Source organism: Theropithecus gelada, chromosome 18 (genome assembly GCF_003255815.1).
Source record: "Theropithecus gelada isolate Dixy chromosome 18, Tgel_1.0, whole genome shotgun sequence".
Taxonomy (NCBI): Eukaryota; Metazoa; Chordata; class Mammalia; order Primates; family Cercopithecidae; genus Theropithecus; species Theropithecus gelada.
Genome location: NC_037686.1, coordinates 54,603,272 through 54,626,458, shown reverse-complemented (window position 1 = coordinate 54,626,458; position 23,187 = coordinate 54,603,272). Strand labels below are relative to the sequence as shown.

The window sequence follows — 23,187 nt, the reverse complement described above, 5'->3', positions numbered from 1 at the left end:
ACTCATTGCAATAATGACATGTGGCTTTAATTCCTAAATATGTCTAGATCCAATATACTTTGATTTCTAAATATGCATCACCAAACCGTGGAGGGGTCAAATTCATTCATTGTTTGTTAATTTGATGTAAATGAAATGCACCGGGGCTGGGTAAATACCTCTCTGGTGACCGTGGAGCTTGATGAGTTGAGTTTTGTAGTGACAGAATTGGCACATGCCCTAGCAGAGTCCCCTGGCACAGGATGCCCGTGGCTCCATGGCACATGCAGACAGGGACAGCACCTAGGCTGCAGCCAGGCCAGTTGGGCCCACACTTTTCCTAGTGGGCTGTGCTGGCAGGGCCAGGCCTTCAGTTGTGTGGTGAGTTCCTGGGGTGACCTTGGCCTTCTAGATGGTGTGCTGCTTTTGTCTGGGTCAGCCACTGTTATTCTCTCCATCCCATCCTGCCTGCCTCCGCCACCTCGGTCAGGTGGCCTCCAGCACTGTCAGCATCCCCTGCCCTATTCCCTGTTTAAATATTTAAACATCTTAAATAACCAAAAGGCCGGGCGTGGTGACTCATGCCTGTAATCCCAGCACTTTGGGAGGCTAAGGCAGGCAGATCACTTGAAGTCAGGAGTTCGAGACCAGCCTGGCCAATATGGCGAAACCCCATTTCTACTAAAAATTTAAAAAAAAAAAAGCTGGGCATGGTGGTGCACACCTGTAATCCCAGCTACTCAGGAGGCTGATGCAGGAGAATAGCTTGAACCCAGGAAGCGGAGGTTACGGTGAGCCGAGATTTCACCGCTGCATTCCAGCCTGGGTGAGTGAGAGTCCGTCTCAAAAAAACAAAAAACATGTTTAAATGACAATTTTCACTTTCTGAATTCTTTGCTTCATCAAATACAGCAAAACCAGGATGCTCATAGGAGGAAACTGTGCAAATATTAGAGCTCGAGCCAATGGAATTCTCAGTTGAGATTTGTCAGAGTCCTGCTCCATTAAAACAATGACTGTAGTTACATCAGTTGGACGATGCGTGTATGCAGCAGTTGTGTCCTGGAAGGATTGCTTTTTGCTACCAGAGGACAAAAAGTCAATGACACATCTGTCACCAGGCATTCCCATTCTTGCCACTAATTGGAGTGTTTGCTAAGATCCAATATAACTAAGTGGCTGGCAAGCCAGCTGAAATATCAGATGAAATGGAATTGTGATTATTTTGTTTAATCCCATTTCAAATATTTATATTTTATTGAAGATTTGAGTAGATGGCCTGTATCAGAAAGATGTGCTATTTTAATAGGAAAAGAAAAGCAACGTAGTGCCTAGTTTAATCTCTGCATCTGAGTTTTTTCCCAACACAACCATTGAATTTCGGGTCCTCATAGAGACTATCAACTGGAATGCTTCAAGGTCAGCCAGATGTAATCAATATCAGATAAGGCCACAATTCTACAGAGAGGCTTCATAATTAACCCCACTGTCGCAGAATGTATGAAGGTTCTTAAGAGTGTAAGCAGAGTAAAACGATCTGGATTATCTACTTCACTGGCTTTTTTTATCCTTGGGCTCATATCCCTGGACTTCTAAAAGCAACTGGGATTATAAAAATTCAATGTTGGAGAGCTTTGCTATTTTACCACCTACCAAATGAATGGGCGCACTTTGTCACACCCGTACCTTTTCAAAAGATGAATAAAATTATGTATAGTTTTTAAAAAGAAATTTTATTTTGTGAAAGTAAATTGTTATTGTAAAGGACTTTCAAAAGTACCCAATATCTATGGCCTCAAAATAACAACAGCAACAACAACACAAAGACCCCTTTTGTTTATCTGTGTGTTGTTCAATTAATATTATTTATGTAACTAGGTGCTGTTTTATGAGGTTATGTTTGAAATAAGTTCTATCTTGGGAGCCATCCGTTTTTTGAGAATGCCCTCCCTGAGCTACTGTTCTTCTCTTTGTGGTCTGTTTTTCTCTTTGATCTTGACTTTAAGTTATTTTCAAATAAATTGTGGTGACATTTAAAAATTGTTCTCACATATTTTCTTATATACTTGTTCTTATGCATTCTACTGAAGTACTCTTGCTCTTTAAATCTTAATGAGTATTTTATTGGAGTATCACATCTTGCTCTTCCTGTAAGGTAAACAAGGCCAAACACAGGTCTCCGAAGCCCCCAGCCTTTTTGGCACCAGGGATGGGTTTTGTGGAAGACAACTTTTCCACAGGACGGATGGGTAGGGAGCAATGATTTCAGGATGAAACTGTTCCACCTCAGATCATCAGACATTAGTTAGATCCTCATAAGGAGTGTGCAACCTAGATATCTCACGTATGAAGTTCACAATACGGTTCATGCTCCTATGAGAATCTAATGCCATCGCTGATCTGACGGGAGGTGGAGCTCAGGCGGGGATTATCTCTCACCAGCTGCCCACCTTCTGCTGCGTAGCCCGGTTCCTTACAGGTTGTAGACTGGTACCGCTTGGTGGCCTGGGGGTTGCAGACCCCTGCCCTAAAGTAATCACTGATATGTGTTTATTATAACACACTTGATAGGGAACTCTGAATTTCTTCTCTGGTCTACGTGGACTTTGTTTCCATTCTTTCTTCTATAGTTGACGCACATCTTTAGACTTTATGATGAAAGGGTTTGGAAAGAATGATTCATCATTAGCTTCACTCCATAGCCTCATAAATTTCCTTCTCTTGACCTAACGAATCATCATCATTACTAATTATGCTCCAGAAAATAAACTGGAATGCAGTACAGGCTGGCTTCATGTAGAACACATCAGTGCATAAATCAGAGAGGCTGCTGTCAAAATGGCTTAAGTGGCTGAGCGTGGAAAATAGGAACTTTTTCCCATTCTGTTTTTATGTTCAGCTTGAATTGTAAGGCCTAGAACTTACTTGGATAGAGTTGGAAATTGAATAGGATAATCTAATTTTAAGGAAGCTTAACACAAATCAAGAGAACATTACTTGGAACATAAATTTACGAGTAAAATTGCCTAGTGGTTTTGTTGACAAATGATGGTGCGTAGGTCTCAGGGCAGGGCCAGGAAGAACACTTGCGTGCCTCCTCCTAGGCTGTTCGAAGTAGTAGCTCTTTGATAGCCAGGAAATGCCTCTGGGCAGATCTGTGCCTCAGCGCAGAGCACTAGACTGAGTGGAGAGGAAGTGGAGAACAAGCACTGTCCTCTCTGAACCTTTCACTGTGTGGAAGTATGTGGATCCCCTGAGCTCGCTTGACCTTCAACCACAGCTCCATCATCCTTGCTTGGCCAGGGAGAAAGCAGCCTCAGAGAAGGTAAATGACTTTGGTCTATGTCACAGCTGGTTAGTGACAGAGCTAGGCTTAGAGCCCAAGGTTCTTTGAGTCCGAAATGTCGGTTCTTCCCACCCTGCTGAGCTGCTTCCCACGTTGTTATGTAGAAGTTAAGGCAAATAGTATGGAAGGAAAGAAGGTTAATAAGTAAATCGGTGGTCACTGTTTTGATAGAATGTCATGAAACATTTTTGTCCTCAACCTCATTTACAATTGAGGGTGGTTGTCCTGGGTGCAATTGTTAAGGAAAAGTCTCTCCAAATTCATAAAACTGCAGGAGTCTGTAAAATTTTATACCCTGCCTCATTTTATTGTTTCTACCCACCCGTAGCTCAGCGTGATCAATCCTTCCCCGCAGGCACAGCCACATCTCCGTAGGGTCAATCATAGTCTCACCTGATCTCTGTCTGTGCACTTTAACCTGGAGAGAGATAGAAAAGGATTCACCAACGAACCCTGTATTTTGTTTTAAGAAAAAAAAAAAAATGTATTACCTTGGGTATAAAATTATAGAAGAATTTTATCCTACTCTCTTTGACTCTTTTTTTTTTGTGAGATGGCATCTCACTCTGTCATTCAGGCTGGAGGGCAGTGGTGCGATGTTGCCTCACTGTGGTCTCCACCTCCCAGGTTTAAGCGATTCTCCTGCCTCAGCCTCCTGAGTAGCTGGGATTACAGATGTACACCACCACACCCAGCTAATTTTTTTTATTTTTAGTAAAGACAGCATCTCACTATGTTGGCCAGGCTGGTCTTGAACTCCTGGCCTCAAGTGATCTGCCTGCCTTGGCCCCCCAAAGTGCTGGGATTACAGGTGTGAGCTACTGTGCCTGACCTTCTCTTTGACTCTTTAATATCTTCCTGATTAACTTAAATACCTTCCCCAGCACCTCCAGTGGAATATGGCCCGAACAGAACTCACTGTATTTCTCTTCGTGATCCCTATTTCTCATAATGACACTACCTTCCTCTAAAGGCTTCATTTTTGGCTTCTTTCCCTGTACAACCTCATTGTAATACCCTGCAAGATCCTGCTGGAATTCTGTGAACCTCTTCAGACATGTCATCATTCCGTGCTAATCATCACTATTCACTTCAGCTACACATTAACTCTGGCCTAATGTTGTGATAGCCTCCCAATAGGTCTTTCCAGTCTTCCCTTGAATGAATTGTTCTGCTACTCTTAACCTTTCTGGTGTCTTCCCATTGCTCACTCCTGAATCCTTGGCCTGAACTGGGGGCTGCCCATGGTCCGCAGTCTGTGGCCTCTGCCTGACTAAGCTCATTTCTCCCCTCCCTGTGTGATCTGCTATCCCTGGTTCTGGGGAGAGTGCTTGCAGGTTCTCTGAGAGTTTTATTTCTTTAAAAGGCATCTGTATCAGAGACTGTTAAGAGCTAAACCGATCAAACTCTTAGAGAAGACTTCTGTAAGTTACTCTAGTATTAGAAACAATCCTCTAGCCAGTGTCCCACGTAGAGTAGGAAATAATTCTATAATCACTCAACCTTCTTTCCTTTGCTCATGCTGATTCCATAACACCAAATCCCCTGATTTTATGTGTCTAATTCCATAATCCAGAGTTTTCACGAAACTCTCCCTGATTCCTTCGGCTCCCTTAGGGTACCTTGTATTTATGTTACAATTGTCTAAGTACTTAGCACTCCCATCTCTAGGCCAGGACTTTCTTATGGGCAATGACAAGATCTTAGTTACAAGGGACAAAAAGAAACATCATGCTTGACACATAGCAGATATTCAATGAAAATTTGAATGAATAAATGAATGAAAGAAGAAAATACATTCATGTGTTCTTCTTACCTAAGTTTAAGTTGTTTTCAGGTAGAATCTGGGTCTGATTTATATCCTACAGTATTTAGCATTGTGCTTTGTGCATAATAGATATTCCATAAATATTTTTTGAATTAGTGGATAGCTATGTAGTTGATCCTGATATGAACTTTCTGAATGCTACATTACTGTATTTCACTTTCGGTAACTTAAGTGCTTTTAATGTAGCTAATATATTTTATTTTAAAGTATGTTGATCTTTTGATTGTTACTAGTTTTTAACAGTGGTTATTTTTGTCTTTGAACTGGTTTTTTTTTTTTTTTTCCATTGTCGTTTTGTTTTGTTTGAGACAGGGTCTCACTCTGTCATCCAGGCTGGAGTGCAGTGGTGCAAACATGGCTCATTGCAGCCTCAACCTTCCAGGCTCTGGTGGTCCTCCCACCTCAGCCTACAGGGTAGCTGGGACTAGAGGCGCGTGCCACCATGGCTGCCTAGTTTTTGTATTTTTTGTAGAGATAGGGTTTCACCATGTTGCCCAGGCTGGTCTGGAACTCCTGAGCTCAAATGATTCTCCTTCCTCAGCCTTCCAAAATGCTGGGATTGCAGGTGTGAGCCCCCACATCGGCCAGGTTGGCTTTTGCTGCATTCTTAATTTCGATTGTTAACACGTTATGTGTCATGGGTGGAGGTGCTTTCTTAATTTCACAAAGGAAATTAGAAAGAAAGAAGAAGAGTTAATTTTAAGAAAAATGTGAAGGAGCTTATCTATTTGTTATAGTTTCCATCTCTAGGTGTTGGTGGGGTTCTAGGACTAGCAATTTTTTCTGCAATAGTGATTGAGTAGTTCTTTCTAGAGTCATCATGACTCCATCCAGGGACACATAATTTGGATGCTTTCAATGGGAAACTGAGTCAGGCAGCCTTTATTGAAATGCCAGTGGAACATTAGAGGGCATTCCCAAACTTCAGTGAAGCTGAACTGAGTTTCTCTGCCTCCCCTCCATACCAGGATGCTAATAGTTTTGTTTGTTTGTTTTTGTTTTTGTTTGTTTGTTGTTGTTTTTTTACAATGAGGAATGCTTGCCAGTCTTCCCTGACAACCTTTAACTATAGAATATTTTATTTCAATTAGTGAATTAATGTTTCAGTCATCTCTCTATCTGAGGGCTTTGGTTCCAGGACCCCCATGTATACCAAAGCCTGCAAATACTCAAGGCCCACAGTTGGTACTATAAAACCCAAGAATATGAAAAGATGGCCCTTGGTATACAGGGACTTTGCATCCTGAGAATGCTGTATTTTAGATGTCATTTGGTCGCAGATGCAGAACCCACTCATAGAAAGGGCTGACTGTGTCTATTCAAAAAATTCGTACTTAAGTGGATCCATGTGGTTCAAACCTGTGTTGTTCAAGGGTCAATTATACTTGCTTTTAGTCATACTACTTGGTACACGCCTAAGTAGTAATGAAACAAAAAGAACTGACTGGAAAATGTCAGTGATGTCTTTGTGATGAGCGTGCCTTTGTGATCCACACTGCCTTAAGGTTCACTGCTGCTTTTGGTTTTGTTGCTGTTCGGGGTTTTTTGTTTTGTTCTCTTCAAATGGTTTGGTGGGAAAGATGAAAGATGCCTTCACGTGCTTCTTCTGTAGTGTCACTTTAATTCTCTGTGAAGAGGAACATTCCTAACCCATATATGTGAACTGAGCAAGCTAGTTATACCTAGGTTTGTGAAGTTGCCTAAATCTTGCAATTAAGACTTACAAGTGGGTAAATAGAGTCAGGAAAAAAGGTCAGAGGATCTAAGGAGAGGAATTTACTTCTAGGAAATGCTATGAACTTATTGGAAGCAGGAGAGTTTCTCCAGTATATTTTAGAAGGATGACCCAGAGTTTGCTGAAATGTACAAAACAGAAACAACATACTCTCTTTTTATGAAATGCGGAGGCATCATCTACACCTGTTGGAGGTGTTCATTTCTTTAGAAATGAACGAAGTATTTGCCATGACATGCTCTCGGAGATAACTTTCATTTACCTTTCACTGGGCGTTATGGGAATCCTGTAGTCTCAAGAGTGGTACATTTTTAGACTTTTGGCCCAGTGTCAAGTCTTTTGAGCAATGGTATAAATCCATTAGATATGTTGACATCTCAGCTTCTTTGAAATGATTAAGATTGTTTGCATTGTTTGTCTCTCTCAGAAATGAACACACCTGTGAGTACTGGATGCCTGTGAGCTCGCCATCACCCGCACTGCAAAGACACAGGGCGGCAGCCTCTGAGAAGCAGCTCCTTCCCCTTCACCTTGGCCTTGCCCTTCCTGCTCACAGTCCACCATGGAGACGCTGTCCCAGGACTCTCTGCTGGAATGTCAGATCTGTTTCAATTACTACAGCCCCCGGCGCAGGCCCAAGTTGCTGGACTGCAAGCACACCTGCTGTTCAGTGTGCCTCCAGCAGATGAGGACCAGCCAGAAGGACGTGCGGTGCCCCTGGTGCCGCGGTGTCACCAAGCTGCCCCCCGGCTTCTCCGTGTCGCAGCTCCCGGATGACCCGGAGGTCCTGGCTGTCATCGCCATTCCACACACTTCCGAACACACCCCGGTCTTCATCAAACTTCCCAGCAATGGGTGCTACATGCTGCCCCTGCCCATCTCCAAGGAGCGTGCGCTGCTGCCCGGAGACATGGGCTGCCGCCTGCTGCCCGGGAGCCAGCAGAAGTCCGTCACCGTGGTGACCATCCCTGCTGAACAGCAGCCTCTGCAAGGTGGGGCTCCCCAGGAGGCAGCGGAGGAGGAGCAGGACAGGCGGGGCGTGGTGAAAAGCTCCACCTGGTCGGGGGTGTGCACTGTCATCTTGGTGGCTTGCGTCCTGGTCTTCCTCCTCGGCATCGTGCTCCACAACATGTCTTGCATTTCTAAGCGCTTCACTGTGATATCCTGTGGCTGAACAGGGCTACAGGGAAGTCTCTTGTGGGTGCCAACTTAGGGGTTGAGCAGGTTGATGATGAGATCCCGGTGAGAAGATGGGGGGCGACACTGACCATTTGGTGCTGAGCGCTGGCCTCTGCATTGCCTCTTGATTACCCCAAAACAGACACAAAGGGCAGAAGATGAGGTCTCAACAAGATACCAAGCGAATTGTTCTGAGTGTTGATGGCAACAGCTTGGAAGATGATTGCATGCATCCTCATAATCATGTATTCAATGGACTGTAATTTATGATTTTTCAAAATCATGTTACGAGATAGACATATTCTACTTAGACGTGAAACTGTACAAGTGCGTACAATGTGACCTTCTCTAAATGTGGTAGATTCAAACAAAGATGCTATGTAGACAAGTAGAATTAAACCTGCGAATCCGTGTAAAAATTCAGTGAAGACATGCACTGCTGGCTTCTTTACTTTTTTTTTTCTTTTTATTGAAACCCAGTCTTCATTTAGTTGCTAAGGCTTTTATACGTTTTGAATGGCACCAAAACAAAATAAGTCAAAATGGACAGTCCTTTTTTTTTGGGAGAAAATATTTGAACAAGTGTCTCCAATGTGTTGTGTTTTGTCATGAACCTTCATTTTCTTCGCTTGTAATTAGAACTTGCTACGTGTTTATGAAACTGAAAGCTCGACAGGGGAGCAATAAACCGAGAAATCATGAGAAATGTCTAATCCCACAGGAAACCTGTATGCCGATTTTTCTCAAGCCATCTCACAAGCAAGAATTTCAAATGTAAATACTGTGTATGTGTGTGTGTATGTATGTGTGTCTAATTTGATTTACCTCAGGTGTTTGAGTCTTTGCTGAAGAATCCTGGATTAAGACTTAATTGGGCATGAGTGAGTCCAGCCTCTGAAGCGGTGGCCACTTCATGGACATCTTGACCCAGCAGGGAGCCTCCTGCCCGTCACCTGCAACACTCACCCCTCATCTGTGTATTGAAGTCCTGCCTTTTGTAAGAGGCAAATGGAGAGTAACAGAAGAGTGTCTTTTCTTCTGGTTTTGGAGTCTCGTGCTGGCCATGAGTGTTGTGATTGACGGCCAACCCGGGAGGGCATTTTAATAGACGGTCTGTGATTCTTTTTTGAAAGATGCTCTTCCACAAGAGTTAAGCCAGTTAGAATTCCAGTTTCCTCTTGTTGATATGAGAGAGAAGATCTTCTGCATTTTAACAGTTTTTACTGAGAAAAGTGGCAAGGTAAACTAACAGCTGAAATTCCCAATATAAGTGGACCAGTTCCTCATAAACTGTCAAATATTCTTAAATGTGTAATGATCTGTAGATGCTCATGAAGAAAGATCTGCCAGAAGTGAGTGATAAATTCCTCTCCCTGGGTGCATGTGCATTCAGAAATAGCTGTGAGCTTTACAGTTCTCATCTAACTTCTTTTAAGGAATTCATGAAGCAAGTGGTATGTGACAAGGACTCCACTTATAAATGTAACTGTTTTTATGTTCCACTGAATCCCTGAAAATGGTGAGGAGGGTGGGGGGAAGTGAAGGAAAGACAAGCAGGGCTAATTCCAAAAAGCAAGGCTAGAAAATAGCCCTGTGAGGTCAAGACAATTTAATTTATTTACATGCTACCTGTTATTTTCAAGCAGCACAAAATATGCATATAAAAGTGATGGAATTAATGTGAAATAAAACAAAAATATAGTGACTACAATACAAAGCTAATACCGCTAATTGGCATGAGAATTTCAACATAAAATTATGAGCTATGATTTTTCAAATTTGTCATAAAACCTTTAGGAAATGTATTTGAAAGCTCAAAATAGAAATTAGGTTAAAATGCCATTTTATTGTGTAAGCTCTTGGGCATTATACAACAAATAATCTAGGATTTATTTGGTATTAATAATTTAGGTATCATATTAGCTGAATAGTATCCTCTATTACATAACATAATATACTGTTGGGTTAGTGTCAATTTCTCAAACTCTCCCAGGCTGCTGTAATGCATGTCTGACCTAATTTCTATTTCTCTTGGAGGAAAATACACACACACACACACACACACAAACACACACCACAGAAATGTTGCATTGAGAATGCTACATTTCAAATAGACTTTACCCTTGCAATTTTAAGCTATGCCATATTCAGATTAATTTTGTGAGTGATATCTGCATATGTTTCTGTACAGTATGAAATGACTGATTCTGTAGTGTAGTACGTGATAGAGTTCTACTTGTTAAAGTAGGTTAGATATAGACACTAATGTGTGTAATGATAGTGTCCTGTGTTTCTTAGTGCAAATCTGTAAAAATGTCCATAGAACTTTTACTTAAAAACAATCCTGTGCTAGAGCTGCCATTAAGCGTGCAAAATTAATCCGCTGTATGGTAGATTCTTGACCTTAAATTTAACAATAACAACCCAAATCAGATTATTAATTTTTTTTTTTTGCGAGTCTTACTGACCTAAGAAACATTGTTTAAATTGTTTAAATGGATTCTACCTGCAGTTATTTGTATACCTGTTTGTTGGGGTGTGCATTCTTGTGTGTGTGTGTGTGCGTGTGTGTGTGTGTGTGTGAGAGAGAGAGAGAGAGAGAGAGAGAGAGAATCTCAGTCTGCCAGATAGAATTTTATAGGCTTAGTGATGTTTTAATGTTGCTTGGCATCCCATTGCTCTGGCCTCTTCTGGAATTTACCAATGACCCTTACCAAACACATCTACCCATGTGACCAAAGTCCACTGACACAAGAGGCCAGAATTCATACTTGCACATTAATGAAAAGTCACAACTGGAAAGCACAGAAAGTTAGAGCTGAAAGCAGCCTCCGGTGGCTTCATTTTGTAGATTAGTCCATTTTGTAATTCTGCAGACAAGGGGGGATATGAACTTTGCACTGCAGTGTCTTCTTGTTCCATCCTAGGTCTGTCCACATCTCTATCTGGCTATGATCCTTTCTAGGGTTGATGAATACCCTTTATTGAGTCAACTACTACTTTAAAGGATTTTTTTTGTAGGTTTATGTACTCATTTTAGTTAGCATCTACCTCTCTGGGAAAATGAAAGGAGGGTTGACTTAGGGATGAGTATAGATGTTGAAAGACAACTATCAAACCATGTGGTTTGAGTTTTTAAAATTGTAAAACATTGGTGTCCAAACCTCCCACCCCACTTGTATGTAAAGGACAGTGAGTGTTGTGTAAATAGTAAACTATAAGAAGCATGAGTTTTCATCTTTATTAATGATCTTGAAATAAGTAAGAGAATGCTTAATATGTTAAGTAGAGCCAAGAATGCTACTAAGAAGCATTGTCTTTGGAAAAATTTTGTATAATGACTTGGGGCATAAGTTGTGATGAAAAGGCAACTCGGTTTTCGGTTCCAGTCATACTTAGTGATCAGAAAGCTCTAAGATATTTTCTTTAAAAATAGAATTAAGTTTAATTTTTTGCATGGCTTACAGATTGAGTCCCTTGAAGGTTAAACCATGTGATGGTATAACCCGTGAGATCTTCTAGATGGGCTCTGTTCAATAGGGCTTTCTGTGATGATGGGAATGCTCGAAAACCTGTGCCATCTGGTATAGTAGCCACCAGACTTTTAGGCAGTTAAAATGGGGTTACTACAAGGTAAGAACTGGATTTCAAATTTTATTTAATTTTAATTAGCTGAAATATAAATAGCCGTATGTGTCTAGTGGTTGCCATATTGAACAATGCAGTTCTGGGTGATTGTGCTTGGAGATCTAGCATCAAGGTATTAATGGCGTAACGGTGAGGCTAAGAAAAGAGTTTGTGGGCTAGGAACATGCAGGTAGAAAAGGGCAAAAAATTCCTTTCTGGGCTTAAAAAGTGTATGATCTCAAGTATGACAGTAAAAATTCATTGTTGCCCTTTGGAACTGTTGCTTATAGACTTTAGACCAAGGAATGATCAGTGAAGCTTAAAGAGCGCTTTATTAAGCCGCTTTTCTGGGATCATTAGTTGCATGTGAACCTGTTGTCCAAAAATAGTAGTTAGACAGTAGCTGTAAAACGTTTGACTTGCAAGCTATGCATGACCCGTACTGTGAAATTGGGTCTTGTGGCCAAAAAATAAATGTTACAGGGAAAAAAAAAAAAAAAGTCTAATGAAATTCCTGTTCACTTCCAATATCTTATCCAAACTTCATTGCTGTATTAGTAAGGTGCAAATGTAAGAGCAAGCATGCTTTGCAGTGTTCAGACTGGTTTTGTTTGCCCTTGAAGGCCAGCTTGTCATTGTATTTGGTGTGGGCATATGTGGGCATCATTTTTCAGATGCCAGACTAAAATGTAGGTACTATTTTTAGAATGAGATTTGACATTGTTTTAGTCACTTTCTTTTTTAAGGAAAAATTTCAGTTATCACTGAGAGTTGAAGATTTGAAGCTTTGCACAAAAGCACTTCTTTTAACAGTAAAAAGTATTGTCCATGAAATTTAAAGACTTGAAGGTTGCTAAAGCTACAAGAATTACTTTTTAGCTAAATAAAAGGAAGCAGAAAATTCAGTTTCAGATATATTTTCCCATAAAGACCTGATTCTTACTGATAATCTGGTATTTATTCCAGTCTAGATTTTGATTTGAAGAGTTCCCATCCCTTTATTTGAAAACTTACGTTGTTTCAAAATTGGTTAGTCTACTTTTCATTGTTTTCCAAATGGAATATATACAAAATGCATTTACTTCATTTTAGCAGAAATGGGTTGTTTTTTTTTTGGGGGGGGTTTCTTCTAGAACTCATCAATGGGCAAGACTTTCCTTCTTAGCTTGCCTTTAAAAGTCATTTATTTTATTTTATTTTTTGCCAAGATAGTAATCTTTCTTTAGCCTTAAGAGGAAGATAGAAGTTCAAAAGTTATCAGTGCAAGAGGAGTGATACACAAAAGACTTCAATTTCTATCTTTTCTCAGAAAAATGATGCTGCCCACCAGTCAGCATTTTGTTTCCACATAAGAAGTGTCAGGTAGTCAGTCTGTCATCCCTGACCTAGATAGAGAAGCTGTTGCTTGACATTTCCATCATTCTCAGTAAATTGTCACCCACAAGGTAATTCTTACCAAAACAGAAACTACTGAGAAGAATAAGGTAGTCAAGATAATTCAGTAGCTGTTTTGAAAGTAGTAGTCTATTTCAAAAGCAATGATGTTCAGTTGCCGAATTTTGTTCAACATGAGACACTTATTTATATATTTATTTATTTATTTATGAGATGGAGTTTCACTCTTGTTGCCCAGGCCAGAGTGCAATGGCATGATCTCAGCTCACTGTAACCTCCACCTCCCAGGTTCAAGCTATTCTCCTGCCTCAGCCTCCCGAGTAGCTGGGATTACAGGCATGCGCCACCATGCCCGGCTAATTTTGTATTATTTTAAGTAGAGACGGGGTTTCTCCATGTTGGTCAGGCTGGTCTCCAACTTCTGACCTCTGGTAATCTGCCCGCCTCGGCCTCCCAAAGTTCTGGGATTACAGGCGTGAGCCACCGCACCCAGCCGACATGAAACACTTCTAAAAGATAAATGGAAATTCAAGCCATTGATTTTTCTGACACAACTGACTTACTACACACACACACACACACACACACACACACACACACACCATGATTTAGCTGTAATTGGAGTTCAAGTAAAATCTGTTATTAGTCATGTTTTGCAATTTGTGAGTTATACAATATTGGATTAGATGTTAATTTCTTAACTATTGCTATGGGCTGCATACATTACGTCAAACTAACTACCTTTGGGAGTGTCCATATAAACACTTGAAACTTTTCAAATATATGAGGAGGTAGGTTCTACTGTATACATTTTATTGGAAAGCCGTTGATCATTAAAGAACATAAGCAGGTGGGGCATTTAATTTCTTCCAAATACCTTATTTTTGGATCTGCTCAAGTGGTTAGGGCAAGTGCACCATTATTCCTGAACCCCTGCAATTTGGGTTCCCATTTTTCTGCACAAATTTTCTTGCTCAGTCGAGCCAATGACTTTTCTTTTTTTTTCAGAATTCACTGCCTGGGGTATCCCACTATATATATATCTCACCTATGATGTAGTGGTGCTTGAAACACTCATCTCATAAGCTAGCTTTTATTATTCTAATCTAAGGTTTTTTATATTATTCATACTATGATATTTTTAGGGACAATCAGTAATATTTGGGGCAGAGTACTGAGGGACCTCTTGAAGTCTGCAACAGCATGCATTTTCTTTGTTTTTCTGGGAGTGCTTCCCTGTAGTTGTCTTTGTTCTAGAACACTGCTCTAAATTTATTGCCATGGGATGTAGGGCTAGTAGCCCATGTGAAAGTCTTCTGTAATATCCTTGGGATGTGAGTTATTGGGTTATTCTAACAGGAGTTTTCCAAAGGGATGGTCCATTTTTAATTCAACATTTGCTTTTTGAAGATCCAGAAGTAGACAGTTGGATATAATAGTGGTGGAAGAGCATGGGTTGTAAACAGAAGGAAACGGAGATGACAAATGCCTCTTAAAGGGGATCTAGTTGATACCTCTGTTAAATAGTGGCAGAACACAGTAGCTGGTACCTTACACTGTGCTTTAGGAAAATTCTATGAAGATTTCATTTACAAATCCTCATAGGATTTTCTGGGTTGAGGGACAACCCAACTATTAATTAGAGGGAGAGGGAGAGGGAAAAGGAGAGGGAGAGGGAGAGGTAGTGGGAGAGAGAGAGGAGAGGTGAAGCATTGGATCTATGTCAAGGGACAGGCAGATATACCGAGAGAGGGAAAAAATACTTAATAAAGGAAGAGTATAGCTGCAAAACAAGACATACAGGAGCTGAAGCAGACATGGCAGAAACCAGCTGGAGAAAGCACAGGACAACTAGGACAATTTAGTTAAGCACAATCTGTCATTCCAGTATGGACTACCAAGTTCAATTCAGGATGCTTCAGTTGAAGACATGTGGGGTAATGTGCTCAGCTGGCGAGGGTCCAAGGAGGCCCCATTTTCCCTGTCACCCTATCCTATGCTCGTGCTTTGGATCGTTAGCACACTAGGCAATTTCAGAGCCCGCTCTAGAGTTGGTTGCCACATCAGTACAGACAGACTCTAGAATCCTCTTAACCATGGAATGCAAGGCCTATTCCTGTGGATCTATCCTGACTTGATTATGTCAGTACTGTTGGGAAAATGAGTTCAAGAATATTTCAGTTTATATATCCTGGTCGCTGTCATATGTTTTTTCATTTCACCACTTGTTTGTGTTTGCCTCACTCAACAGTCATAGGTGTGGAAGCTGGTTTCAGCTTGGGACTGTTACAAACTCCCAACACAAGCCATGTAGCTGCAGCCCAGGATTTCTCCCACCCTACAGCTTCAGCAGTGGGTTCCCTGGCCCTCTTGATAACAAATATTCCAGTCTAATGGCTAGATTAATGCTGCTCAGAGGCTATTAACTCAAATCCTTGATGTGTTTCATTTACAATTATGTGGATTATTTATTTTAGGAGCTTTTTTTTTAAGGGCCAAATAGCCCGACAGATAAATGAGCTGCTGGGCTGTGTAGAAAATACTGTCCAAATGTTGCCAAATATTGACTTCGTAAAGGGGATATCAAGCTGCTGTTTATAAATCTGAATGTCTTAAAAGCATTCTTGCTTGCTCTCTCTGTTATAGATGGTGTCTTAGCCAGTCCTGAGTTTTCCAATGAACCCAATTTTAATATATGGTATTTTTGTATGCCAAACTGGTGTCTTGTCCTTTGTATATGTGGTAATGTTGATTTTATGACTACTGTAAAAACACATTTGCTATGATTAAAATTCATAAAATGATTTCAAATAGACTCACGTATTGCTTTTTCCCCCCTCCTAACCCCAGGAAAAGAAAAAAAATTGGTGAGATTTTCATCATCAGTTATTCTAAGGATTTTAGTAGACTTGGGTAATAAAGCAGTAAGAAGATCCTGAGCCAAGGATTTCAAATGGAGGTGACTTTCAAGTAGATCCTCTGAGAGGCCAAAGAACACATCTTTAATGAGTAAGCCCAAGCTTGTCTTTGCAACTTGGGTTTTCATGGCTTCTGGTGGCCCTTCCTTTATCCTCCACTGTTTAGAAATTGTGCTGCATGCCCCAGGCCCCAGAACCCTCTTGTTGCACCGTATACAGAACAACTTCATGCAGCCCCTGTGTAGTCAGGTAGAGTGACTTGGCCTCTTGGCCCTGAGTCTGGAAAGGTGTTCTTCAATTAATGTTCTCATCAATAGGGTATTTTGGAGAGCCTTTTTTGACAAAAAGCATCCTCTCTTTCAATAACTGGATCATATCAATGAATTTCAATTTAGTTTAACAGGTAGCCTACTCCTAATTAAGGGCTATCAATGACCTGGTATGCTTGGGTGCAGGTGTAAGCATGCTCTGGCTTTCTGGGAAATTATAAAGTAATCCCCATAGTTTTAAAAGTGAGATGTGGCCAGGCACAGTGTCTCATGCCTGTAATCCCAGCTTTTTGGGAGGCCAAGGCTGGAGGATAACTTGAGGCCAAGAGTTTGAGACCAGCCTGGGCAGCATAGTGGGACCTCTGTCTCTACAAAAATTAATGAGGAAATTAGCCAGCCATGGTGGTGCATACCTGTAGTCCTAGTTTACTCATGAGGCTGAGCCTAGAAGTCATTTGAGCCTAGGAGTTTGAGGCTACAGTGAGCCTGATTGTGCCACTGTACTCCAGCCTGGGTGACAGAGTGAGACCTTCTCTCCCAAATAAATAAATAAATAAATAAGAGACATTACTGTGATTCAATACCCACTTCTTATACCAAAAATGCAAGGAGTATTGTATTGTCTGTATTCTTAAATGTGCAAAATTTATTTCTGATCTGTGGATTTCCCTGGTTTCAAGTAGCATGGGGCAGAGGTGGGTGGGTGGGTAGGAATTTCTTTGCTAGAGTTGGTTACTCATTCTCGAAGCTCTCTATCAGCTACAGAAGAACTTGATTAGAGGAAGGCAGAGAGGCATTTAAGGAAGGCATTTAGATGCCCTGGCTTCTCCAGGTCTTAGCTCCTTCATGCCGGGAGCCAATGGTATCTACACTCTTATGTTATCAAGACTCACCTGTAGACTTGATGGGGACAGAGCAAAGGAGAGGAGGTCTTGGGAAAGCTCTATAGGTGCATCTTGCCTGGGAATAGACACATTGGCAACCTCTTCAGATGACACTATTGGTGGTGGCACAGGTTGTCTGCCTCTGGATGTGGGCCTGGAAGGGGAGGATGAGGCCATGCTAGCTCCAGGATCCCTGCAGAGGAAGAATGCGTGTGAGTAGCTGAAGATTAGGCAGAGGGATATGAAGGTGCAGAGAGAGAGGGTAACCAGGTCTGGCATTCACTGCATGCCATCCTCACCCTCAGGCCTCCCACACACACAACCCTCCAACACTCCACCTAATTTCCTGAAATGAAAGCCCATCTACCTGCCAATACACTATTTTTCTTAATGCTTTTGTTTTCAGAGATAATTCTTGGAAGAGAAACCCATTTTCAGTGTACACAATATAGCACTAGGCTGTGTAAATGGCAGGAGAGGAGTGGAAGGGTTTCTAGAATCAAGACTGAATCTCTGCTTTGCTTTTTATAGATTTGAAAACTTTTGCACAATTTTACTTGACCCATATAATGACACAGCTATAATTCGATTCAGTCTCTCTCACTCCCCAAAACTGCTCCTTGAATCCCCTCTTTATTGTGTTGGCACATGCGTATTTGTTTTTATTATTTGCAAGAGTAAGTGAATGTATAGACATGTACGTGTGCATGTGTGTGTATACGCATGCATATGTGAACATTTCATGGACTCTTGGCATAGATTTTTTTCAAGGTTAAGAGGGTGAAGATCTTTAAAGAGGGATCAGAAAAACACTCTGATTTGGGATTACTTCTTTTATTTTTTTAGATCGAGTTTCACTCTTGTTGTCCAGGCTGGAGTGCAATGGTGCGATCTCAGCTGACTGCAAGCTCCGCCTCCTGGGTTCAAGTGATTCTCCTGACTCAGCCTCCCAGTAGCTGGGATTACAGGCATGTGCCGCCACACCTGGCTAATTTTGTATTTTTTAGTAGTGACAGGGTTTCTCCATGTTGGTCAGGCTGATCTCAAACTCCCGACGTCAGATGATTCACCTGCCTGGGCCTCTCAAAGTGCTGGGATTGCAGGCATAAGCCACTGCACCAGGCCAGGAAAGGATTATTTCTAGGAATAATGAGGAAAATTAGGGAGAAGGAAAGCCCCTTCAACCTTTTGTTACTTCACGCAGAGTTTCCATGATGGGCGGGGACGATGGCTGCTGAGATGAGCAAGGTGGGAACAGCCCCTGACCACGTAGGGGAGAAAGAGAAACTTCTTTTCTCACCCATCACAAGGTTTACGGCTGACACCCATCAATAAGATAAATGCATAACACATTTATTTAATATAAACTTTATGTGACATGGGAGCCTTCAGAAAAAGGACCCAAAGACTCAGAAGAAATTATTTTTATGGACGCTCATGCAGAAGTATAATTGGAGGACAAAAGGGTCTAAACTACTGGTGATAAACTGGGGTTGGGGGAACTTAGTAGGACCCGTTTGTTCAGATTCCTCCTGGAATCCCTGCATGCCATTTCTTTTCTCTGGTTATAGGGTGACGTATCTGTCATATGGGGATCTTCAGGAGAGAAAGGAGGAAGAAGATCAGAGAGTGAGCTTCCTAGATTTTAAGGTCTGCTTCAGAGAAGAAGGGGCAGGTGGCATTCTAGTTTCTATGGCCCAGTTCAAGAGAAAGAGGGTGGAGAAGGTCAGAGAGACCTTCCTGCTTTCGAAGTTTTCTCAATTTCCTTCGGCTTAAAATATTCAGTATGCCAAGGTGCCATACATTGGGGTATCATGTTCTGAACCCTGACTTCATGTGAACCTTAAAGTCTTGTAGGAAAGACAGGCAATGATAATAAACAATGTCCAGGTCCAGTGCAGAGGTGTAGGGGATTTGAATGCATGTAAGAAGGAAGACAGATGGAAGCCTTGCCTGATGGGCTTGCCTGATGGGTTTGGGGTAGGAGCAGAGTCAGAAAAGGCGTTCTGGAAAAAGTGGCTTCTAGGATAAGAGCTAAGGGATGAATTGGGATCAGTGAGGAACATTTCTGGAAACACACTCAAGAAGGGATCACAAGAGAAAAAGGAGGCATAGGGCATGGAGACTTCTCTCTGGGGTAAGTTGGCTTCTCTTGTCAGCCTCCCTGCAATTTGTACATTGTCTTGTGCCAATTATACTGCAATTGATGATGTTTCAGTATGACATCCCAGTCCCCAACAATATCCACTGCGATGGTCTGTATGTTATGTCCCCCTCCAAATTCATTTGTTGAAATGCTAAACCCCAAGATAATGTTGCTAGAAGGTGAGGCCTTTGGTGAGGTGATCAGGTCATGAGGGTGAGGCTGTCATGAATGGGACTGATGACCTTATAAAAGGGACTCAAGGGAGCTGCTTTGCCCCTTCCACCATGCGAGGCTGGAAGTCACCATCTATGAACCAGGAAACGGGCCCTCACCAGACACCACATCTCTCAGCACCTTGATCTTGGACTTCTTAGCTGCCAGAACTGTGAGAAATAAGTTTTTGCTTATAAGTCACCCAGTTTGTAGTATTTTGTTATAGCAGCGCAAACAGACTAAGATACCCATAGAAGAGCATTTTACAAAAGCACAACTATAGGGTTGATTTTATAGGTAGATACTTTTTCATAAGACATAATTACATGTGAAACTGGCTCTGCAATGGACATTTGCTTCATCATGTTCATATAACATGTAATTATTTTCTTCTGCTTATGCTCTGTGCAGAAGAAAAGAATGCACAGAATCTTTTATTCCAATAGTTGTGCCACTAGTTTCTGAATCAAACAGATTCAGACTCCAATATTGCTGACACGGGCTGCAAATAAACCTCTGTCTAAGGTACAGTCTTGAAAAGGGCATTTTCCAAGCTGTGTTTTGAGATATTATTAATAGTAGGTATTTTATGAAAAATATTTTGTGATTAAATAAGCTGGGAAAACACTGGGTTAAACAGTTTTTAGTTTTTTAATTGCATAACTTTTCAGAGCCTTTAATATGTACATTAGTCAGGGTTCTCTAGAGAAACAGAACCAACTGTGTGTGTGTTGGGGGTGGGGGTGGGGAAGGGGAGAGAGATATTTTAAGGAATTGGCTCACATGATTGTGGATTGTGGCAAGTCTAAAATCTGCAGGGTAGGTCATCAGGCTGGAGACCCAGGGGAAAAATGATGCTGCAGCTTGAGCCCAAAGGCGGCCTGTTGGAAGAATTCCCCTTTCCTTTGTGGGGGTCAGTCTTTTTTCTCTTAAGGTCTTCAGTTGATTGCATGAGGCCCACCCACATAATGGAGGGCAGTCTGCTTTACTCAGAGTTTATAGATTTAAATGTTAATCATATCTAAAAAATGTCTTCACAGCAACATTCAGAAAGGTGTTTAACCAAATATTTTAGTATTATGGTCTAACCAAATTGACACATAAAATTAACCATCACAATATGCTAAGGGGCCCTGGACATCTCTAAAATGGGAATATAATATGTATCACTTTCTCCCAATTTATATGAGTAAAGAATCCATCATCTGCACAATGTCTATTGATGTCTAGTAGAACATGGTTGGGGGAATACTGGCCTTGAATGATAATTCACTATTTTGACTTACTCCATTCATTTCTGCATTGAAGTGATACTCAAAGGCTGGCCCAAAGCAAACCAACCACCAACCTATAAATTAAGTGCCCATATTTACATAAGAAGATTGAACCATTAGCTCGCATTTTGTAAAATAACCCGATACTTATATTAGATTTACCTTGATGACATATTGTAAGTAATTTGCAAGCTAATATGTACTGCAGACATTACCAATGAAATTTTCTTATATGAGTAAATTATGGGGGAAATATGTATACATCTGCTTTAGCAATAAGAGTATGGATGAATCATACTTAAATGCAGTGCAAACATATCAGAGTCTAGTTTTAGAAAATTATAGCCTGAAAATTTATAAATATTCATTACTACATATTGTGGGGTTAGAAATAACCCACAACAAACTAAACTGATAATGATGAGCAAAACCAACAATAATTTGCTATTAAGCAAGAAGAATAGCAATTTAAAAACATGATCAATTCAAGACAGCACTGATGATAAGTATCCTTCCCACAAATTGTAGGAATTTCAACTATTTGCACATGCAGTAGGAGCCCAGCAATGTTGGGAAAATATCGAATTAACAAAATACAGAATTGGAGCCATTGCTAAACACTCTAAGCTCTGAAAAGCACTCATTTTGGTTCAAAAATGCAAAATTTAGCAAATCATCTGTAGGCAGTTATTAATGAGTTGATCTCATTCAGGCATTTAACAAGTTTTGGGGTTGCTAAGCAACCTGTTAATAAAACCTATTGGCCTTCCCAAGTGGGCAGAGGGCCATGCATTGAGAACTGCTCCCTAGAAGATTAGGCAAACAAAAAAAAGAAATTTATGAACGTCGGCAATACATATAAATGAGAAATGGAGCAATTTTCCATTTCATAAAACATCACTTTAATAGAAATAAAATTTCATGGAATAAAATCCATAGTTGTAATATTTACTTTCAAATATGCTCAGGATATACTCAAGACAAGAACTATCCATGTTCTAAACATTTCTATCAGTGTTTATGTACTTTAAACACATAAGATCCCACTATGCATTGGCTAAGTTCCCTATGAAATTATACCCCCCACCCCAACCACTTAGGACAAATCACACCTTCTTTCTAGCTTTATGTCAGACAACCAAGAAATTGTCTACTTTTTAAAAATCCCATATTGTTGCCTCATCACCCACATTTGGAAAGGTAAAATTCATTCCTATGTAAAATGTTTGTACCTCCTTAAGTTTCAGTCCAGCTTCTCCAGCCCTTCACAAAGAAGATATTGATAGTTTCGTATATTTATATGGAAACGGTTATTAATTTTACAATGACTTCTGTTTATGTAAGTGATGTTTTGCTTACAAAATATAGGATAGACTAAATAGTAAATTTTGCAGAGAAGCAGAATTAGTGAATGTGGTGTGAAATGGGGAAGACTTCCTATGAGAGATTTTGAAGTAAGCACCACTGGCAGCGGAGAGCCTGTTGCTCCTGCCTGGAATGTCACCGATAGACTGCATCTATCCATTCTGGCCACTCACCACTGCATCCCGTGGCACCTAAGAGAATAATTGCTACTCAGTAAATATTTGCTGGATGAATGAGTGTCTAAGTCATACTGTCTGCTGAGACAATTGAGTAACATTAGGCTTCGGATGCACCAACAGTTTTGGAATATTCGGGGTGGCTGGGTCTCTTTTCTTGGCAGATCTCATCATTTTCTGCACTTAAGAGTCTTGCAATTGCTGTGGGGAATAGTTTGCTCTCTCTTTCCCGCCCATCAAACCCATTTTAATGAGCTGTTTCTGTTCTGCTGTCTTCCTGAAATAAAATCATTTCCTCTTCCTCAGAATGTTCATGCTCAAGGCTGACTGGCTTGGCAACTGGGTTGTTAATCAGAATTAACTAATGTCAAGTCTCTATCTGCCCTATTACTTTGACCATTTACAGATGCTGTGCATTTTCCCCATAGTCCATTAATTTGAATACATGATCACACTCCATTCTGTTGTATTCAATTACGGTGCTTGCTTGGTATGGGTTTAGGAGGGAGGGGGCAGGGCTGCACTAGGGTGAGGCAGGCAAGGTGCCTAGGGTGGAACATTTTAGGGGGCGCTCACTCTTTCGGGGGTCTCCCTTGCCTCACCCCATCCTGGCACTGGGAGGGGAAAGATTTGAGTGTGTGTGAGCATGTGTTAGTCTTGACTGTAACTAGATCAAAAGTAAGATCAGATACACATCCCTGGTTTTCCCAACAGTTGCCAAAGCAATCTTCTCAACATAGTGCTCGGTAAATACGGCATATGCGAAAGTGTAAAATAATCCAAATTACAAGGTGATACCTTATCTTTTCAGTGAGAAGACCTAACAAACAAAGCACAATATGATTTAGGCCAA

General features: G+C 41.0%; 1 protein-coding gene across 3 annotated transcripts in view; it reads left to right on the top strand.

Annotated features, from left to right (window-relative positions):
* RNF152 (ring finger protein 152) overlaps nt 1-8,846 on the top strand; it is a 79,391-nt gene extending 70,545 nt beyond the window's left edge. For all 3 annotated transcript variants that reach the window (XM_025365345.1, XM_025365344.1, XM_025365343.1), the window contains one exon: nt 7,316-8,846. In XM_025365345.1, coding sequence (XP_025221130.1) covers nt 7,451-8,062 — 612 coding nt within the window. In that variant the 5' untranslated portion in view covers nt 7,316-7,450 and the 3' untranslated portion in view covers nt 8,063-8,846. The remainder of the gene's footprint in view (nt 1-7,315) is intronic.
* Nucleotides 8,847-23,187: the final 14,341 nt, after the last annotated feature.